The sequence below is a fragment of the Oncorhynchus nerka genome, linkage group LG25 (genome assembly GCF_034236695.1).
Source record: "Oncorhynchus nerka isolate Pitt River linkage group LG25, Oner_Uvic_2.0, whole genome shotgun sequence".
NCBI classification, from domain to species: Eukaryota; Metazoa; Chordata; class Actinopteri; order Salmoniformes; family Salmonidae; genus Oncorhynchus; species Oncorhynchus nerka.
This window is the reverse complement of record NC_088420.1, coordinates 31,108,868-31,130,505: the sequence shown is the minus strand read 5'-3', so window position 1 is coordinate 31,130,505 and position 21,638 is coordinate 31,108,868. Positions and strand designations below refer to the sequence as shown.

General features: G+C 49.8%; 1 protein-coding gene across 2 annotated transcripts in view; it reads left to right on the top strand.

Moving 5' to 3' along the window:
• The window catches only part of LOC115109374 (breast cancer anti-estrogen resistance protein 1-like), a 127,210-nt gene that overhangs the window by 83,016 nt on the left and 22,556 nt on the right, over positions 1–21,638 (top strand). For both annotated transcript variants that reach the window (XM_065009735.1, XM_029634198.2), the window contains exon 2: positions 12,684–13,334. In XM_065009735.1, coding sequence (XP_064865807.1) covers positions 12,684–13,334 — 651 coding nt within the window. The remainder of the gene's footprint in view (positions 1–12,683; positions 13,335–21,638) is intronic.

The following is a 21,638-nucleotide window of genomic DNA, read 5'->3' as shown; positions in this document are numbered from 1 at the left end:
TATCTTTCTCTTTTCTGTCAATTTGCAAGTGGGTGAATCTCAATGGAGAAATGATCAGATCGAGGGGAACAGACCCATCTGTCTCAGTATGTATAGACCATGTATCTGATGCTGTCTGGAACAAAATAGTATGACATGTTGCCGCTGTAGCATTTGATTGATTGATGCCATCAAGCATTTGGCCTCCCTTGATAAAAAAAATATAAAATAATTAGCCAATCAGCATTGAGCTGAGCTCAACTGTTGGTTGTCCTGGCAACAGCAAAACTCCTCTCAATGTAGACCAGTCTGGAATTGGCTTCACACCAATCAAATCACAGCCTAAGCGAAACGTCATCCTTGTCAGACAAACTTGTCTGTTGATTTCATGTCCTGCAGTAGCTAGCTTGTCCCTTTCCTAGGCCATGGATGGAGAAGTGGATTTGGACTTGTGGTTTTGACTTAATTCTCTGTACAGGCAATGATTATGACGCCGATTCTGATCTAACCATAAATGAATATATTGTGCCACTGGTCTGAGACGACTGAAGTTCAATATGTAGTCTAGTAGCTGGTGAGTTGGGTCCCGAGATGGAACCCAACTCCTTTCCTCAGGACCGTAACCCTCCCAATCCACTAGGTACTGATGACCCCGGCCCCGAGGACGCATGTCCATAATCTTCCGGACCCTGTAGATAGGTGCGCCCTCGACAAGGACGGGGGGGGGGGGGCGAACGGGGGCGCGAAGTAAAGGCTGAAGAAGTCGCACTGCGACAGGATTAACGACCTGAGAAATACGGAACGGACCAATGAACCGCGGGATCAACTTGCGAGAAGCTGTCATAAGGGGAAGGTTACGAGTGGAGAGCCATACTCTCTGACCGCGACAATACCTAGGACTCTTAGTCCTACGCTTATTAGCGGCTCTCACAGTCTGCGCCCTATAACGGCAAAGTGCAGACCTGACCCTCTTCCAGGTGCGCTCACAACGTTGGACAAAAGCCTGAGCGGAGGGGACGCTGGACTCGGCGAGCTGGGACGAGAACAGAGGAGGCTGGTACCCGAGGCTACTCTGAAAAGGAGATAGCCCGGTCGCAGACGAAGGAAGCGAGTTGTGAGCGTATTCTGCCCAGGGGAGCTGTTCTGCCCAAGACGCAGGGTTTCGAAAGGAAAGACTGCGTAAGATGCGACCAATCGTCTGATTGGCCCGTTCTGCTTGACCGTTAGACTGGGGGTGAAAACCGGAAGAGAGACTGACGGAAGCCCCAATCAAACGGCAAAACTCCCTCCAAAATTGAGACGTGAATTGCGGACCCCTGTCCGAAACGGCGTCTGACGGAAGGCCATGAATTCTGAAAACATTCTCAATGATGATTTGTGCCGTCTCTTTAGCAGAAGGAAGCTTAGCGAGGGGAATAAAATGAGCCGCCTTAGAGAACCTATCGACAACCGTTAGAATAACAGTCTTCCCCGCTGACGAAGGAAGACCGGTAATAAAGTCTAAGGCGATATGAGACCACGGTCGAGAGGGAAAGGAAAGCGGTCTGAGACGGCCGGCAGGAGGAGAGTTACCGGACAAGCAGCCACGAAACGACATGTGTCACGCTCCTGAGTGGGCCAACAGAAACGCTGGTGAATAGAAGCAAGCGTACCCCGAACGCCGGGATGGCCGGCTAACTTGGCAGAGTGAGCCCACTGAAGAACGGCCAGACGAGTAGGAACGGGAACGAAAAGAAGGTTCCTAGGACAAGCGCGCGGCGACGGAGTGTGAGTGAGTGCTTGCTTTACCTGCCTCTCAATTCCCCAGACAGTCAACCCGACAACACGCCCCTCAGGGAGAATCCCCTCGGGGTCGGTGGAGGCTACTGAAGAACTGAAGAGACGGGACAAAGCATCAGGCTTGGTGTTCTTTGAGCCCGGACGATAAGAAATAACGAACTCGAAACGAGCGAAAAACAGCGCCCAGCGAGCCTGACGCGCATTAAGTCGTTTGGCAGAACTGATGTACTCAAGGTTCTTATGGTCAGTCCAAACGACAAAAGGAACGGTCGCCCCCTCCAACCACTGTCGCCATTCGCCTAGGGCTAAGCGGATGGCGAGCAGTTCGCGGTTTCCCACATCATAGTTACGTTCCGACGGCGACAGGCGATGAGAAAAATACGCGCAAGGATGGACCTTATCGTCAGAATGGGAGCGCTGGGACAGAATGGCTCCCACGCCCACCTCTGACGCGTCAACCTCGACAATGAACTGTCTAGAGACGTCAGGTGTAACAAGGATAGGAGCGGATGTAAAACGCTTCTTGAGGAGATCAAAAGCTCCCTGGGCGTAAACGGACCACTTAAAACACGTCTTGACAGAAGTAAGGGCTGTGAGAGGAGCTGCCACCTGACCGAAATTACGAATGAAACGACGATAGAAATTCGCGAAACCGAGAAAGCGCTGCAGCTCGACACGTGACTTAGGGACGGGCCAATCACTGACAGCTTGGACCTTAGAGGAATCCATCTGAATGCCTTCAGCGGAAATAACAGAACCGAGAAATGTGACGGAGGAGACATGAAAAGCGCACTTCTCAGCCTTCACATAAAGACAATTCTCTAAAAGGTGCTGGAGAACACGTCGAACGTGCTGAACATGAATCTGGAGTGACGGTGAAAAAATCAGGATATCGTCTAGGTAAACGAAAACAAAGATGTTCAGCATGTCTCTCAGTACATCATTCACTAATGCCTGAAAGACAGCTGGAGCGTTAGCGAGACCGAACGGCAGAACCCGGTATTCAAAGTGCCCTAACGGAGTGTTAAACGCCGTTTTCCACTCGTCCCCCTCCCTGATGCGCACGAGATGGTAAGCGTTACGAAGGTCCAACTTAGTGAAAAACCTGGCTCCCTGCAGGATCTCGAAGGCTGAAGACATAAGGGGAAGCGGATAACGATTCTTAACCGTTATGTCATTCAGCCCTCGATAATCCACGCAGGGGCGCAAGGTACCGTCCTTTTTCTTAACAAAAAAAAACCCCGCTCCGGCGGGAGAGGAGGAAGGGACTACGGTACCGGCGTCGAGAGCTACAGACAAATAATCTTCGAGAGCCTTACGTTCGGGAGCCGACAGAGAGTATAGTCTACCCCGGGGGAGTGGTACCCGGAAGGAGATCAATACTACAATCATACGACCGGTGAGGAGGAAGGAGGTGGCCCTGGACCGACTGAAGACCGTGCGCAGATCATGATATTCCTCCGGCACCCCTGTCAAATCACCAGGCTCCTCCTGTGAAGAGGGGGCAGAAGAAACAGGAGGGATAGCAGACATTAAACATTTCACATGACAAGAGACGTTCCAGGAGAGGATAGAATTACTAGACCAATTAATAGAAGGATTATGACACACTAGCCAGGGATGGCCCAAAACAACAGGTGTAAAAGGTGAACGAAAAATCAAAAAAGAAATGGTTTCGCTATGATTACCAGAGACAGTGAGGGTTAAAGGTAGCGTTTCACGCTGAATCCTGGGGAGAGGACTACCATCCAAGGCGAACATGGCCGTGGGCTCCCTAACTGTCTGAGAGGAATGTCATGTTCCCGAGCCCAGGCTTCGTCCATAAAACAGCCCTCCGCCCCAGAGTCTATCAAGGCACTGCAGGAAGCTGCCGAACCGGTCCAGCGTAGATGGACCGACAAGGTAGTACAGGATCTTGAAGGAGAGACCTGAGTAGTAGCGCTCACCAGTAGCCCTCCGCTTACTGATGAGCTCTGGCTTTTACTGGACATGAAATGACAAAATGACCAGCGGAACCGCAATAGAGACAGAGGCGGTTGGTGATTCTCCGTTCCCTCTCCTTAGTCGAGATGCGAATACCCCCCAGCTGCATGGGCTCAGCACCTGAGCCAGTGGAGGAAGATGGTAGTGATGCGGAGAGGGGGGAAACGGATAACGCGAGCTCTCTTCCACGAGCTCGGTGACGAAGATCTACCCGTCGTTCTATACGAATAGCGAGTTCAATCAAAGAATCCACGCTGGAAGGAACCTCCCGGGAGAGAATCTCATCCTTTACCTCCGCGTGGAGACCCTCCAGAAAACGAGCGAGCAACGCCGGCTCGTTCCAGTCACTGGAGGCAGCAAGAGTGCGAAACTCTATAGAGTAGTCCGTTATGGATCGATTACCTTGACATAGGGAAGACAGAGCCCTGGAAGCTTCTTTCCCAAAAACTGAACGATCAAAAACCCGTATCATCTCCTCCTTAAAGTTCTGATACTGGTTAGTACACTCAGCCCTTGCCTCCCAGATTGCCGTGCCCCACTCACGAGCCCGTCCAGTAAGGAGAGATATGACGTAGGCGATACGAGCTGTACCCCTGGAGTACGTGTTGGGCTGGAGAGAGAACACAATATCACACTGGGTGAGAAACGAGCGGCATTCAGTGGGCTCCCCAGAGTAACACGGTGGGTTATTAATTCTGGGCTCCGGAGACTCGGAAGCCCTGGAAGTAACCGGTGGATCGAGGCGGAGATTGTGAATCTGTTTCGAGAGGTCGGAGACTTGGGCGGCCAGGGTCTCAACGGCATGTCGAGCAGCAGACAATTCCTGCTCGTGTCTGCCTAGCATCGCTCCCTGGATCTCGACGGCTGAATAGAGAGGATCCGAAGTCGCTGGGTCCATTCTTGGTCGGATTCTTCTGTTATGCAGGTGAGTGAGGACCCAACAGCGATTCAACAGAAACAGTCTTTTAATGTCCAAACAGGGAAAACATAAATCCTCTATCTTTGCAGGAGAGTCCTCCTTCTAGTAGTAGAGGAGAATTGCAGGGCTAGCGGCAACAGACTGCAGGTCCCTCTGGGTAGGCGCGGGCCGTAGAGGACAGAGACACCTGCTCACACGCAGCATCTAATGAAGAGGCAGATTACGACAGGACGGGACAAGGGCAAAGCAAACAAGAATCCGACAAGGACAGAAGCAGAAACAGAGAGAGAAATAGAGACTTAATCAGAGGGCAAAAGAGGAGACAGGTGTGAGAGAGTAAACGAGGTCGTTAGGAGAATGGGGAACAGCTGGGAGCAGGAACGGAACGATAGAGAGAGAGAAAGATAGTAACCTAATACGACCAGCAGGGGGAAACGAAGAGAAGAGAAAGCACAGGGACAAGACATAACATGACACACATACACACTGTTCAAAAGTTTATGGTCACTTCAAAATGTTTTTTCCATTAAAACAACATCAAATTAATCAGAAATACAGTGTAGACATTGTTAATGTTGTAAATAACTATTGTAGCTGGAAACGGCTGACTTGTAATACATAGGCGTAGAGGACCATTATCAGCAACCATCACTCCTGTGTTCCAATGGCACGTTGTGTTAGCTAATCTAAGTTGATCATTTTAAAAGGCTAATTGATAATTAGAAAACCCTTTTGCAATTATTTTAGCACAGCTGAAACTGTTGTCCTGATTAAAGAAGCAATTAAACTGGCCTTTAGAATAGTTGAGTATCTGAAGCATTAGCATTTGTAGGTTCGATTACAGGCTCAAAAGGGCCAGAAACAAATAACTTTATTCTGAAAACTCGTCAGTCTATTCTAGTTCTGAGAAATGAAGGCTATTCCATGCGAGAAGTTTCCAAGAAACTGAAGCTCTCGTACAACGCTGTGTACTACTCCCTTGACAGAACAGCACAAACTGGCCCTAACCAGAATAGAAATAGGAGTGGGAGGCCCCAGTGCACAACTGAGCAAGAGAACATGAGAGTGTTTAGTTTGAGAAACAGACGCCTCACAAGTCCTCAACTGGCAGCTTCATTAAATAGTACCCGCAAAGCACCAGTCTCAACATCAACAGTGAAGAGCCGACTCCGGAATGCTGGCCTTCTAGGCAGAGTTGCAAAGAAAAAGCCATATCTCAGACTGGCTAATAAAATATTAAGATGGGCAAAAGAACACAGACACTGGACAGAGGAAGATTGGAAAAAAGTGTTACGGACAGACTAATCTAAGTTTGACGTGTTCGGATCACAAAGAAGAACCATTTGTGAGACGCAGAAAAAATGAAAAGATGCTGGAGGAGTGCTTGACGCCATCTGTCAAGCATGGTGGAGGCAATGTGATGATCTGGGGGTTGCTTTGTTGATGGTAAAGTGGGAGATTTGTACAGGGTAAAAGGTATCTTGAAGAAGGAAGGCTATCACTCCATTTTGCAACGCCATGCCATATCCTGTGGATGGCTCTTAATTGGAGCCAATTTCCTCCTACAACAGGACAATGACCTAAAGCACAGCTCCAAACTATGCAATAACTATTTAGGGAAGAAGCAGTCAGCTGGTATTCTGTCTATAATGGAGGGGCCAGCACAGTCACCTTATCTCAACCCTATTGAGCTGTTGTGGGAGCAGCTTGACCGTATGGTACGTAAGAAGTGTCCATCAAGCCAATCCAACTTGTGGGAGGTGCTTCAGGAAGAATGGGGTGAAATCTCTTCAGATTACCTCAACAAATTGACAACTAGAATGACAAAGGTCTGCAAGGCTGTAATTGCTGCAAATGGAGGATTCTTTGACGAATGCAAAGTTTGAAGGACACAATTACTATTTCAATTTAAAATAATTATTTATAACCTTGTCAACGTCTTGACTATATTTCCTATTCATTTTGCAACTAATTTCATGTATGTTTTCATGGAAAACAAGGACATTTGTAAGCAACCTTGATTGGACTAAATTGTTTTTGGTATCTTTAAGTTTGTTTTCAGTGTATTAAACTAAGCATATATAGCCTTGTTGAATTGATGATGTTTGAAGTGGTGCTGGAATAGCGGAGGCAGTGCTCCTGTTGTCTTTGTGCTGACTTGCGGTAACTCCGTGGTTCTAAATCAGTAGTTGTTTAGTAAACTGTCAAACATTAACTTGCTTGACCATGCTGAAGGTCATAACTGTTTGTTACATGCTATATTTGCTTTGTGGACTTGAACGGACAGATGTTCCTCCCCGGTTTTGTGATGAAACAAACGTATGTGTAGTTGACTTTATTCTGCAGTAGCAGCTGTGACTGTTGTCTGTTTGTTGTCTCAGCCTTATTGTATATCACGCTGGTGTATGAATGAATGGGTTATAGAGCAAACAATGCAATTATCACAACATAGGTTGTAATATGGCCTTTTTACTGGCTTGGCTTCCTCAGTGGTTTTACCCACACACCGCTACTGGCCGTGGTGGGGGTGGTACATGTTTACTGGCTTGGCTTCTTCAGTGGTTTTACCCACACACCACTACTGGCCGTGGTGGGGGTGGTACATGTTTTACTGGCTTGGCTTCCTCAGTGGTTTTACCCACACACCTCTACTGGCCGTGGTGGGGGTGGTACATGTTTTACTGGCTTGGCTTCCTCAGTGGTTTTACACACACACCGCTACTGGCCGTGGTGGGGGTGGTACATGTTTTACTGGCTTGGCTTCCTCAGTGGTTTTACCCACACGCCGCTACTGGCCGTGGTGGGGGTGGTACATGTTTTACTGGCTTGGCTTCCTCAGTGGTTTTACCCACACACCTCTACTGGCCGTGGTGGGGGTGGTACATGTTTTATTGGCTTGGCTTCCTCAGTGGTTTTACCCACACACCCGTGGTGGGGTGGTACTGTTTTACTGGCTTGGCGTGGTTTTACATACACACCGGGGCCGTGGTGGGAGTGGTACATGTTTTATTGGCTTGGCTTCCTCAGTGGTTTTACCCACACACCGCTACTGGCCGTGGTGGGGGTGGTACATGTTTTACTGGCTTGGCTTCCTCAGTGGTTTTACATACACACCGCTACTGGCCGTGGTGGGAGTGGTACATGTTTACTGGCTTGGCTTCTTCAGTGGTTTTACCCACATACCGCTACTGGCCGTGGTGGGGGTGGTACATGTTTTACTGGCTTGGCTTCCTCAGTGGTTTTACCCACACACCGCTACTTCCGGTGTGTGGGTACTTAACATACTTCCGGCGCCGACAGAGATGGCCGCCTCGCTTCGCGTTCCTAGGAACAGTTGAAGCTCGCATCCGCTACAAGACCATGGTGCTTGCCTACGGAGCTGTGAGGGGAACGGCACCTCAGTACCTCCAGGCTCTGATCAGGCCCTACACCCAAACAAGGGCACTGCGTTCATCCACCTCTGGCCTGCTCGCCTCCCTACCACTGAGGAAGTACAGTTCCCGCTCAGCCCAGTCAAAACTGTTCGCTGCTCTGGCCCCCCAATGGTGGAACAAACTCCCTCACGACGCCAGGACAGCGGAGTCAATCACCACCTTCCGGAGACACCTGAAACCCCACCTCTTTAAGGAATACCTAGGATAGGATAAAGTAATCCCTCTCACCCCCCCCCCTTAAAAGATTTAGATGCACTACTGTTCCACTGGATGTCATAAGGTGAATGCACCAATTTGTAAGTCGCTCTGGATAAGAGCGTCTGCTAAATGACTTAAATGTAAATGTAGGAAACTATGCAGTTTTTTGTTTTTTACGTGTTATTTCTTACATTAGTACCCCAGGTCATCTTAGGTTTCATTACATACAGTCGAGAAGAACTACTGAATATAAGATCAGCGTCAACTCACCATCAGTACGACCAAGAATATGTTTTTCGCGACGCGGATCCTGTGTTCTGCATTTCAAACAGGACAACGGTATGGATCCCAGGCAGCGACCCAAGAAAACGACTCCGAAAGAGAGGGAATGCCTTATCGCTAACGAGACATGGTGTGATGAAAGAAACATACAGGAACTCAAATTCTTCTGTTCACCTGATTTAGAATTCCTCACAATCAAATGTAGACCGCATTATCTACCAAGAGAATTATCTTCGATTATAATCACAGCCGTATATATCCCCCCCCCCCCAAGCAGACACATCGATGGCTCTGAACGAACTTTATTTAACTCTTTGCAAACTGGAAACCATTTATCCGGAGGCTGCATTCATTGTAGCTGGGGATTTTAACAAGGCTAATCTGAAAACAAGACTCCCTAAATTTTATCAGCATATCGATTGCGCAACCAGGGTGGAAAAACCTTGGATCATTGTTACTCTAACTTCCGCGACGCATATAAGGCCCTGCCCCGCCCCCCTTTCGGAAAAGCTGACCACGACTCCATTTTGTTGATCCCTGCCTACAGACAGAAACTAAAACAAGAGGCTCCCACGCTGAGGTCTGTCCAACGCTGGTCCGACCAAGCTGACTCCACACTCCAAGACTGCTTCCATCACGTGGACTGGGATATGTTTCGTATTGCGTCAGATAACAATATTGACGAATACGCTGATTCGGTGTGCGAGTTCATTAGAACGTGCGTTGAAGATGTCGTTCCCATAGCAACGATTAAAACATTCCCTAACCAGAAACCGTGGATTGATGGCAGCATTCGCGTGGAACTGAAAGCGCGAACCACTGCTTTTAATCAGGGCAAGGTGTCTGATAACATGACCGAATACAAACAGTGCAGCTATTCCCTCCGCAAGGCTATCAAACAAGCTAAGCGTCAGTACAGAGACAAAGTAGAATCTCAATTCAACGGCTCAGACACAAGAGGCATGTGGCAGGGTCTACAGTCAATCACGGACTACAAGAAGAAATCCAGCCCAGTCACGGACCAGGATGTCTTGCTCCCAGGCAGACTAAATAACTTTTTTGCCCGCTTTGAGGACAATGCAGTGCCACTGACACGGCCTGCAACGAAAACATGCGGTCTCTCCTTCACTGCAGCCGAGGTGAGTAAGACATTTAAACGTGTTAACCCTCGCAAGGCTGCAGGCCCAGACGGCATCCCCAGCCGCGCCCTCAGAGCATGTGCAGACCAGCTGGCCGGTCTGTTTACGGACATATTCAATCAATCCCTATACCAGTCTGCTGTTCCCACATGCTTCAAGAGGGCCACCATTGTTCCTGTTCCCAAGAAAGCTAAGGTAACTGAGCTAAACGACTACCGCCCCGTAGCACTCACTTCCGTCATCATGAAGTGCTTTGAGAGACTAGTCAAGGACCATATCACCTCCACCCTACCTGACACCCTAGACCCACTCCAATTTGCTTACCGCCCAAATAGGTCCACAGACGATGCAATCTCAACCACACTGCACACTGCCCTAACCCATCTGGACAAGAGGAATACCTATGTGAGAATGCTGTTCATCGACTACAGCTCGGCATTCAACACCATAGTACCCTCCAAGCTCGTCATCAAGCTCGAGACCCTGGGTCTCGACCCCGCCCTGTGCAACTGGGTACTGGACTTCCTGACGGGCCGCCCCCAGGTGGTGAGGGCAGGCAACACCATCTCCTCCCCGCTGATCCTCAACACTGGGGCCCCACAAGGGTGCGTTCTGAGCCCTCTCCTGTACTCCCTGTTCACCCACGACTGCGTGGCCACGCACGCCTCCAACTCAAACATCAAGTTTGCGGACGACACAACAGTGGTAGGCTTGATTACCAACAACGACGAGACGGCCTACATGGAGGTGGTGAGGGCCCTCGGAGTGTGGTGTCAGGAAAATAACCTCACACTCAACGTCAACAAAACTAAGGAGATGATTGTGGACTTCAGGAAACAGCAGAGGGAACACCCCCCTATCCACATCGATGGAACAGTAGTGGAGAGGGTAGCAAGTTTTAAGTTCCTCGGCATACACATCACAGACAAACTGAACTGGTCCACTCACACAGACAGCATCGTGAAGAAGGCGCAGCAGCGCCTCTTCAACCTCAGGAGGCTGAAGAAATTTGGCTTGTCACCAAAAGCACTCACAAACTTCTACAGATGCACAATCGAGAGCATCCTGGCGGGCTGTATCACCGCCTGGTACGGCAACTGCTCCGCCCTCAACCGTAAGGCTCTCCAGAGGGTAGTGAGGTCTGCACAACGCATCACCGGGGGCAAACTACCTGCCCTCCAGGACACCTACACCACCCGATGTTACAGGAAGGCCATAAAGATCATCAAGGACATCAACCACCCGAGCCACTGCCTGTTCACCCCGCTATGAACCAGAAGGCGAGGTCAGTACAGGTGCATCAAAGCTGGGACCGAGAGACTGAAAAACAGCTTCTATCTCAAGGCCATCAGACTGTTAAACAGCCACCACTAATATTGAGTGGCTGCTGCCAACACACTGACACTGACACTGACTCAACTCCAGCCACTTTAATAATGGGAATTGAAGAGAAATTATGTAAATATATCACTAGCCACTTTAAACAATGCTACCTTATATAATGTTACTTACCCTACATTATTCATCTCATATGCATACGTATATATTGTACCCTATATCATCGACTGCATCCTTATGTAATACATGTATCACTAGCCACTTTAACTATTCCACTTTGTTTACATACTCATCTCATATGTATATACTGTACTCGATACCATCTACTGTATCTTGCCTATGCTGCTCTGTACCATCACTCATTCATATATCCTTATGTACATATTCCTTATCCCCTTACACTGTGTATAAGACAGTAGTTTTGGAATTGTTAGTTAGATTACTTGTTGGTTATTACTGCATTGTCGGAACTAGAAGCACAAGCATTTCGCTACACTCGCATTAACATCTGCTAACCATGTGTATGTGACAAATACAATTTGATTTGATTTGGATTTGATTTGATTTGGGAGTGGTACATGTTTTATCTGGCTGTGATTCAGGCAGCACAAAGAATATGGGAAATATATATGATTTATTTATGGTGCGTGTGCATGTGTCTATGTCTGTGTATCTGTATTGGGGAGAACGACAGAGATAGTCAGGTCAGGATGTGTTATAATGGGTTTTAGACGGGGGAACCTCTGCTGACCGTATAAATAACCACACTGTGAACAGATAGACACTATCTCCACTGCATGGAACCCTGTCCCCACACCCTGTCAGGCTGGTCACAAACATCCTCATCCCAGTGATAGTCCATCTGGGCTGGGGAGGGAGATAGCCATGGGCAGGAGGGCAGGAGACAGAGCTGTAGCTCTCTCAGTCGTAAATGATCAGCCCTGTGCCCTGTGTGGCATTGCTCTTGGATAGAGGCCTGGGTGCTGAATAGACAGATAAATAGTGGCAAGGAATGAGAGGCCCCTCTGGTATAGGCAACATTGACTCTCCCTCTCTTAATAAACACACATATGGACTAAGGTGGACAACGCGAAGCCAGGCAATAAATCAGAAAGTGGAGGCGCCTCACAATTAACCAATCAGGCGTAGCTAATATAGCTTGGAGACAGAGAGAGAGAGAGGGGGGGAGAGAGAGAGGGAGAGGGGGAGAGAGAGACAGAGACCCCTGCCAGACTCGTCTTACCACTCTGTACTAGGGGAGGGAGGGGATACCGGTCAGGGGGGCACTCCAAATATTGGTTTATTTTCAAAGCATCCCATAGTGAGTGGGTGGCTGTGTTTGCTCTGGGCTGGCAGATGGAGCCTGTGCTGTTAGGTGTCAGCTGTGTTTTATAGTTATTTAACTGTCCTGGAAGGTATTGAGTCTGGTATATGGAGTCAGCCTGCCCTGGCACTAGGGAATTTGACAGTCTAACATTATGGAAGTAAGTGTTCTTTCTCACTGAAGGGTACTACAACCGAGTATAACATCTGGAACTTTGTTCAACAAACTCTGGGTATCCAATTAATTAAAGATAACACAGCTTGTCTGTAAAGGAATAATTAACTAACCCTCTCTCCTTTTTTCTGCAGAACGTTCTGGCCAAGGCCCTGTACGACAATGTGGCTGAGTCTCCAGACGAGCTGTCCTTCCGGAAAGGTGACATCATGACGGTACTGGAGCGGGACACCCAGGGTCTGGATGGCTGGTGGCTCTGCTCTCTGCATGGACGCCAGGGCATCGTCCCTGGAAACCGCCTCAAGATCCTGGTGGGCATGTATGACAAGGCTGGGCAGCAGCAGTCTCCACTCCCCCATGCCTCCCAACCTGGCCCTGCCCAGAGCCCGAGCCAGCTGGCCTTCCCTTCGCAGAGTGCCTACACTAAGCCCTCCCCCTCCTCCCAGTACACAGCCATGCACCCTGCCTTCTCCAACCCTGGGCCTGTCCCCGCCCTACCTGACAGCATCTACATGATGCCCCCCAACCATGGCAAGTCTTCTTCTTCAAGCCTGTACCAGATACCCATGGGCCCCCAAGCCCCACCCAAGGCCCCCATGCTCTCCCAGAAGAAGTTCCACGCTCCTGTTCAGGACATCTATCAGGTGCCTCCCTCAGCAGGAGGGCCTGGTCCTGGGCAGGATATCTACCAGGTTCCCCCCTCACTGAACCAGACTCAGGACATCTACCAGATCCCCCCCTCCATAGAGAAGAGGAGCTGGGACTCCTCCAAACCTCTAGGAAAGGTAAGTCTGTTTTGAAAAATATTGCACATTACACAACAAACACGTTCCTCTAAAATCTTAAATACAGACTTGTTAGACATTTAGGTCCACAATAGCTAGTTTAGGCTCTCATTGTCATCTGACCTCATCCTGGTTGGGATATGTTTGGTATCTGAGCATGTTTGGTATCCTGTTATTGTTTCTCCCTCACTTCCTCTGTCTGTTGTTCTCACTCAACAACAGCTCAAGGCTCCATGTCATTTTCAAAGCCTCAGGAGAGGAGAGGAGGGGGGGATGGGGAGAGGAGAGGGGGATGGGGAGAGGAGAGGAGGGGGGTGAGGAGAGGGGGATGGGGAGAGGAGAGGAGGGATGGAGAGAGGAGAGGAGGGATGGGGAGAGCAGAGGAGGGATGGGGAGATCAGAGGGAGGATGAGGAGAGGGGGGGATGGGGAGAGGAGAGGGGGATGGGGAGAGGAGAGGAGGGATGGAGAGGAGAGGGGGGATGGGGAGAGCAGAGGAGGGATGGGGAGAGCAGAGGGAGGATGGGGAGAGGAGGGATGAGGAGAGGGGGGATGGGGAGAGGAGAGAGGGGGATGGGGAGAGCAGAGGGAGGGATGGGGAGAGCAGAGGGAGGATGGGGAGAGGAGGGATGAGGAGAGCAGAGGAGGGATGGGGAGAGCAGAGGGAGGATGGGGAGAGGAGGGATGAGGAGAGGGGGGATGGGGAGAGGAGAGGGGGATGGGGAGAGGAGAGGGGGGATGGGGAGAGCAGAGGGGGATGGGGAGAGGGGGAGGGGAGAGGAGGGATGAGGAGAGGAGAGGAGGGATGGGGAGAGGAGAGGAGGGATGGGGAGAGGAGAGGAGGGATGGGGAGAGCAGAGGGGGATGGGGAGAGGAGAGGGGGGATGGGGAGATGAGAGGAGGGATGGGGAGAGCAGAGGGGGATGGGGAGAGCAGAGGGGGATGGGGAGAGCAGAGGGGGATGGGGAGAGGGGGATGGGGAGAGGAGGGATGAGGAGAGGAGGGATGGGGAGAGGAGAGGAGGGATGGGGAGAGGAGAGGAGGGATGGGGAGAGCAGAGGGATGGGGGGAGAGGAGAGGGGGGATGGGGAGATGAGAGGAGGGATGGGGAGAGCAGAGGGGGATGGGGAGAGCAGAGGGGGATGGGGAGAGCAGAGGGGGATGGGGAGAGGAGGGATGAGGAGAGGGGGATGGGGAGAAGAGAGGAGGAGGGGGAGGGGGAGGAGAAGGGGGATGGAGAGGAGAGGAGGGGGGATGAGAAGGGGGATGGGGAGAGGAGAGGGGGGATGGGGAGAGAGGGAGGTGGGATGGGATGGGGAGAGGAAAGGGGGATGGGGAGAGGAGAGGGGGATGGGGAGAGGAAAGGGGGATGGGGAGAGGAAGGGGGATGGGGAGAGGAGAGGGGGATAGGGAGAGGAGAGGAGAGGGGGGGGGATGGGGAGAGGAAAGGGGGATGGGGAGAGGAGAGGAGGGGGATAGGGAGAGGAGGGGGGATGGGGAGAGGATAGGGGGATGGGGAGAGGAGAGGGGGATGGGGAGAGGATAGGGGGATGGGGAGAGGAGAGGGGGGATGGGGAGAGGAGAGGAGAGGGGGCATATATTGGAATAAAGAATGTTTTTTAAATAATTCAGGTATCTATCTGCTGGGGTTGGGTGAGTAAGCATTTTGCTCTATTAGGCAGCAGGCTGGAAGGGGGGTACCAGTATCAGCCAGTGCGGTAACAGTAACAGTACAGTTTGTTGTGGCTGGTATTCTCCAGGGAGTGGGAGGCCTGGGGGATAGAGCACTGAGCCATGGGGAGAGCAGGGGAAGTGAAGTGTGGATGATGATGATGGAGGAGGAGGATTGGGGAGAGCAGAAGGGGAGCACCTGGTCCCTGCAGGAAGGGGCGTATCACATGAGATGTCTCACCGTCTTAAGTCCCCACAGACTGTACGATTTTAGGCGTTTATGCAACGATTTTGCCGTCTCAGACAAAATTTCCAATTCATGGGGCAAATTCTTAGGTCATTAACGATTGTTGGACGTCTTGGCTCGTTCAGTGTGACAGAGTCTCGGTCTGCCGATTAGGTACCGCTACGTTCAGTCGTAGGCTCCGACAAATGTTTAGCCTTTATCGTGTTTATGGCTGGTGCTACGAGCCGATCCCGGTGACTGACCAATAGGAACAAGGCCGGCACTTGAATATGCACACAAGAATACGATTATTGTGAATAGTCAGACTAATATAATAGTTTGATTAATGCTTTGCAAGAAGAAACATTTCACTAGTAATCCTGTTTATGGGGAGAAGAGGGGGGAATCAAAAGACGTTCTGGGGAGAGGAGATTTTATTTTGGGGAAGGAATGATTATGGGGATATAGATATTTTGACCTTTATTTTATTAGTGTTATGGGTCTCTTTTTCAAATGGGGAGTTGATTCTGAGTTTGTATGGGGAAAACTATTTCTAACATGGAATTTTCAGTTTTTTGAAATAACTACAGGTCATCATCTGCTGGGGTTGGGGTGAGTAAGCATTTTGTTGATTAGGCATGTTGGCTGATGTAAATAGTTGCAGAAGTGCGGAACAGTTGAGTACATGTTGGCTGTGGCTGGTAGTTGCAGGGAGTGATGACACAGTTGCCTAGCCCATTTGGCACTGAGCCAATGTTGAGAATGTGATGCGCTTGATGTAGTGAAGTTGGCTGATGATGATGATGGAGGTTGAGTGATTGTTGGCGATGTAAATAGCAGCAAGGTGCACCTGGTCCCTGCAGGAAGGTGATGATCACATTGATGTCTCACCGTTGGCTTAAGTCCCCAAATAGTTGCAGAATTTGATGACGTTTATGCAGCGATTTTGCTGTCTCAATAGTTGCAAAATTTCAATTGATGGGGCAAATTCTTAGGTCATTAAATAGTTGCAGAATGTGGACGTTGATGTAGCCTATGTTGGTGATGACAGAGTCTCGTTGCAGAATGTGATGACACGTTGATGTAGCCTATGTTGGCTGATGTAAATAGTTGCAGAATGTGATGACACAGTTGATGTAGCCTATGTTGGCTGATGTAAATGATGTGAAATAGTTGCAAATGTGATCGTGTTTATGGCTGACACAGTTGATGTAGCCTATGTTGGCTGACCAAATAGTTGCAAGGATGACACCTATGTTGATATAAATAGTTGCACACAAGAATACGATTGATGTGAATAGTCAGACTAATATAATAGTTTGATTAATGCTTGGCTGAAGTAAATAGTTTCAGAAGTAATCCAGTTTACATGACTGATGTAAAAGTTGCAGAATCAAAATACACAGTTGATACCACATGTTGGCTGATTTTAATTTGCAGAATGATTATGATATATATATATATTTGACTTTATTTTAATAGTTGCAGAATGAAGACATAGTTGTTACCTATGTTGGCTGATTAAATAGTTGCAGAATGTGATGACAGTTGATTCTGAGTTTGTATGTAAAAACTATTTCTAACATGGATATTTTCAGTTTTTCTGAAATCACTACACTACAGTGCTGGTACCTGCACGGGTCAAATAGACCACTACAGTTGATGTAGCCCATGTTGGCTGATGTAAATAGTTGCAGAATGTGATGACACAGTTGATGTAGCCCATGTTGGCTGATGTAAATAGTTGCAGAATGTGATGACACAGTTGATGTAGCCTATGTTGGCTGATGTAAATAGTTGCAGAATGTGATGACACAGTTGATGTAGCCCATGTTGGCTGATGTAAATAGTTGCAGAATGTGATGACACAGTTGATGTAGCCCATGTTGGCTGATGTAAATAGTTGCAGAATGTGATGACAGAACTGAAGCAAACCGTACAATCTGGCCAGGTTGATATCAATATTTTAATTTGGGAACATCGCACAGTGTGACGTGTTTTTTTAATCGCAAAATACTGAATCTAACGTACGGTAGGTCTGCAGGTCGGCCTTTAAACCTGTCTGCTGCTGCCATAGAAAGGGAATTAGAACACAGATACAGTATGGGATCTCTGTGGCCTCTCCTCTCACCCCACAGCAGGTCTGTCTACTAGGCATGACCACAGGGCTTTGTCCTTCACAGAGGGGGCTAGAGATGGGCCTCTGCATGGTTGAGATCTGCCTCTCAATAAGGCCGATACAGAAGTACAGACGCTCACAAAGAGAAGGAACAGAGAGTTAAACAGTAGTATCTGACAAAACAAACATTGCCTTTGTGTTCCCTTGCTGTGAGTGTGTTAAACCTATGTCCTATCCCCAATGATGTATGGGTGCAACTTGAAAACAATCTGAAAACGAGAGGAGAATACCAGTTGTAGAAAGAGGGAGTGATTTGAAGACAAAACAAACACACGTGACAGTTGGATTGAGGCGACATGAGGGACAGAAGAGAAAGGGATCAGAGAGGAGTACAAGGCCAGGGCTCACAGAGAAACAGTGGACTGGCCGATGAGGAGCTCCCGCCCGGTGATAAGACAGAGGTCTCCCAACAGAGTTCACACTCCAGCCCAGAGCAGAGTGTTTCCAAATGTTGGCTGATTCTAGAGTGCTGCCTCAGTCTGGTGGAACTCTCTAACTGTCATATAGTGTCATCCCAACAGCAGGCAGTACAGGAAGTAGAGCGGGAGGAGAGCAAGTACAACTAGTAGGGAGTAATACAAGTGAAAATCCTGTTTCTCACCACAGTCCCACAGTAAAACATTATAAATATGGAGAGATCTGAAATGCCTAACATGATGGTCCAGTGGTAGAGATTGTTGTCAAAGTAATTCCCTCTTAACTCTGTGTTGTGCAGGTTATTTTATGCACATATTTACCTTGAATTAATGACCTGTATTGTTAGTACTTGTCCTTGTAACCCGAGGTGAACCCTTCCATTCCGCCCCCCTTGGACACTGAGCCAACACACACACACACACACACACACACACACACACACACACACACACTGGGATGAAGACTAATTTGGGAATGAGGGAAAACACCTGCATTGTCTCAGCATCCTCTGCTGCTCAATTGGAGGAGGTAGAGACTAGTACAAAGACAGTTACACTTGGCAAACATCTGATAAGCAGGAAGACAACACAGCTTGTCTGTAAATGTAAAGGAATAACACACACTCAGAATCTTACTCTAGACCCATGTCACTAGTGTTAGATTGTTATGCTGCTATCTTGATTTTGTGTGCTGACCACCTCAGCCTTTTCCTTAGATGAACCGGCAACAGTTGAGCAGGTTGGAGAGGTGAGGAGGTTGGTAAAATATCCAGTTGGTACGACGAGCCTTCCCCAGACTGGCAGGGGGGCACCCTGATCCCAGTCAGCTGTGCCAGCCAAGCCTGGTCCAGGCCTGGGGACAGGGGATGGGAGACGGGGGCAGGAGGTGTGAGGGGGTTGCGGAAGGCCAAGCAGCAGCTGTGATTGGTTAGCAGGCCTTACATCAAAGAGGATGTCTTTTGAATGGGTGTGGCCCTGGCACACTCCTTCAAGGGCCTGGAATTCTCTCCCTCCTTCCTTCCCCCCCATCCCCCCATTCTCCCCCCCTCATCAGCCCCCCTGTCATCGTCCTCTCCATTCTCTCAGCCCCCCCTGTCCTCGTTCTCTCCATTCTCTCAGCCCCCCTGTCCTGTCCTTGTCCTCTCCATTCACTCAGCCTTCCCTGTCCTCGTCCTCTCCATTCACTCAGCCCCCTGTCCTCGTCCTCTCCATTCACTCAGCCCCCTGTCCTCGTCCTCTCCATTCACTCAGCCCCCTGTCCTCATCCTCTCCATTCACTCAGCCCCCCTGTCCTGTCCTCGTCCTCTGTCCATTCTCCATTCACTCAGCCCCCCTGTCCTCGTCCTCTCCATTCACTCAGCCCCCCTCAGCCCCCATTCACTGCCCCCCTGTCCTCGTCCTCTCCATTCTCTCAGCCCCCCTGTCCTCGTCCTCTCCATTCACTCAGCCCCCTGTCCTCTCATTCCCCCCCTGCCCCCCTCCTCGTCCTCTCCAGTCTCTCAGCCCCCCCCTGTCCTCGTCCTCTCCATTCACTCAGCCCCCTGTCCTCGTCCTCTCCATTCACTCAGCCCCCCTGTCCTCGTCCTCTCCATTCACTCAGCCCCCTGTCCTCGTGCTCTCCATTCACTCAGCCCCCGGTCCTCGTCCTCTCCATTCTCTCAGCCCCCTGTCCTCGTCCTCTCCATTCTCTCAGCCCCCTGTCCTCGCCCCTCTCCATTCTCTCAGCCCCGCTGTCCTCGTCCTCTCCATTCTCTCAGCCCCCTGTCCTCGTCCTCTCCATTCTCTCAGCCCCCTGTCCTCGTCCTCTCCATTCTCTCAGCCCCCCCTGTCCTCGTCCTCTCCATTCTCTCAGTCACCACTCTCGGACCGACTCAGTGTTTTTCAGTTTTCTACCTAATCCATTTATTGGTATGCCACGTAGCCACTCAAAAACAACCCCCACCTCTCATTCAAACCATGGCAACTGCTTAACCCAGCCAGAGAAACAAACAAGTCAACAATTCACCGCTGTCTATCTGTCCTCTTCCCATCTAAAAGAGAAGACAGAACCTGAGTGGCCTCAGTAAACACCCAGCTGTGTTAGAGCTGAAAACACCACTGTACTCTCTGTCTCTGAAACCCAATTAATCAGAAAGGATATATTTCATCCAGACTCTTTGCTATCGCCCTCAGTACCTTTAGCAGGGTTGCTATAAGAGGTCATGACCTGGCTCCTGTATGTCTATAGGAGAATCCACTGATTTCCTGATGTGTGCTAAATGCTAAGCTGACAGGGGCTTGAGAGTTGCACCACTCAGACATTGAGGAGGAATGACTCCACTGGGACTGGAGCTGCCACGTGATCTTTTACAACCTTCTCTCCTGCTACTGTCTACAAATGATTTCAAAGTACAGTGTGTGTCTGTGACTGACATGTTCAAAGCAGAACTCACTGCTATTGTGTGAGGCTGACGGTTGGTGGAGAGGTGGAGTTGAAGAGCGATCTGTTTGAGCCTGGGCTCCTTTGATTAGGGCCATCGAGGTAGATCCAAGCCTTCTTATCACCTGCAGCCTCTAATGACCCTGTGTGCAGGTGAGAGACGCTGTGATAAGGAGCCTGGCAGCCGGGGGCTAACAGCATATCTGCTATGGGACTCAGCTCCTCTCCTCCCCTCTGCACTGCACCTGTGGAAAAAGGTGGGAGATTGAGATTCTATTGGTGGTTTTGTGGGCTGCCTGCTCTGAAAGTAAATGTGTAATCTCATGAGTGTTTAAAGAGACCTGGCGGGCGCTCACTTGAAATGTAGGGAGGAGAAGGGGGGGGCTTATCTGCAGGAGCAGGCAGGCTTGTTGGGGAAGGTTTCTTCGTGGAGTGAGGGAGGGAGGATGGGGGTGGGTGAGGCATCAGGGGAGAGAGAATGAAGGTGTGTGTAACCTGCTAAAGAAATGGCTGCGTGCTGTTGCCTATTTAGCACATAAATATACTAGATACACGTGTGTCTGTGTGCGCGCTTGTGATGGATGATGTGAGGAGAGGGAATGCGGGCAGGGAACAGAGAGAGATGGATGGATGTACAGCCGAGGAGTCACTCTCCCGCAGGCTAGAGCAACAGTCTAAAAGCAGCTGCCGGTCCGAAGAGCAGAAATGAGCTCATCCATAGAGATGAGACGGCTGCTGTGTGTTCCTGTTAGTGCCTCGCAGGCTTGTACTTTTGTGGCCTTCTTTATCTGTAACCACACATTCCTGTGTGCACTACCTCTCTCTGTGCCTCACTCCCACACTGCCCCTGTAGCTTTACCTCATCTAGTTTCAGCCTGGGAGCCAGAGGAGCTCTTCTGTGCGCTGCCTCACACCCCAGCCATGCACTATCACACTACTACTTATTTATTTCTTCACTCCCCTTCTATATCTCTCCTCCCACACTCTCCCTCCCATTCTCTGTCTCTTTAAGCGGAGAAGTCCTTCTCCTAATGAAGAAAGCACTCCTGTCTGATTGTGTTAATGTAGGCAGTCCTCTGCAGCCCTCTGGGGTTCGTGTCTCCGTAGCGCTGAGATTAAAAGAGTGTCTCCCGCATTGTGTGCTTCTCTAAAAGGTCCTCTGATTCAGCCCACATCACTGTACTGCCCGGGCAGTGACAGGGAGGGGGGTGTCACTGCATTGGGCAGCGAGGGACTCAGTAAGCATCTCACTAGGCATCTCTGCACAGTGCTCCACTATGCACTCAGAATGTTGTGAGACTGTATAAACAGAGGCTCCAGATGTGAGTGTCCCTGCCCAGCTGCTCTGTGCTGTGCTCTGGGAAGGGAACACTGGGAGGGGTGGGAGGCTGTGG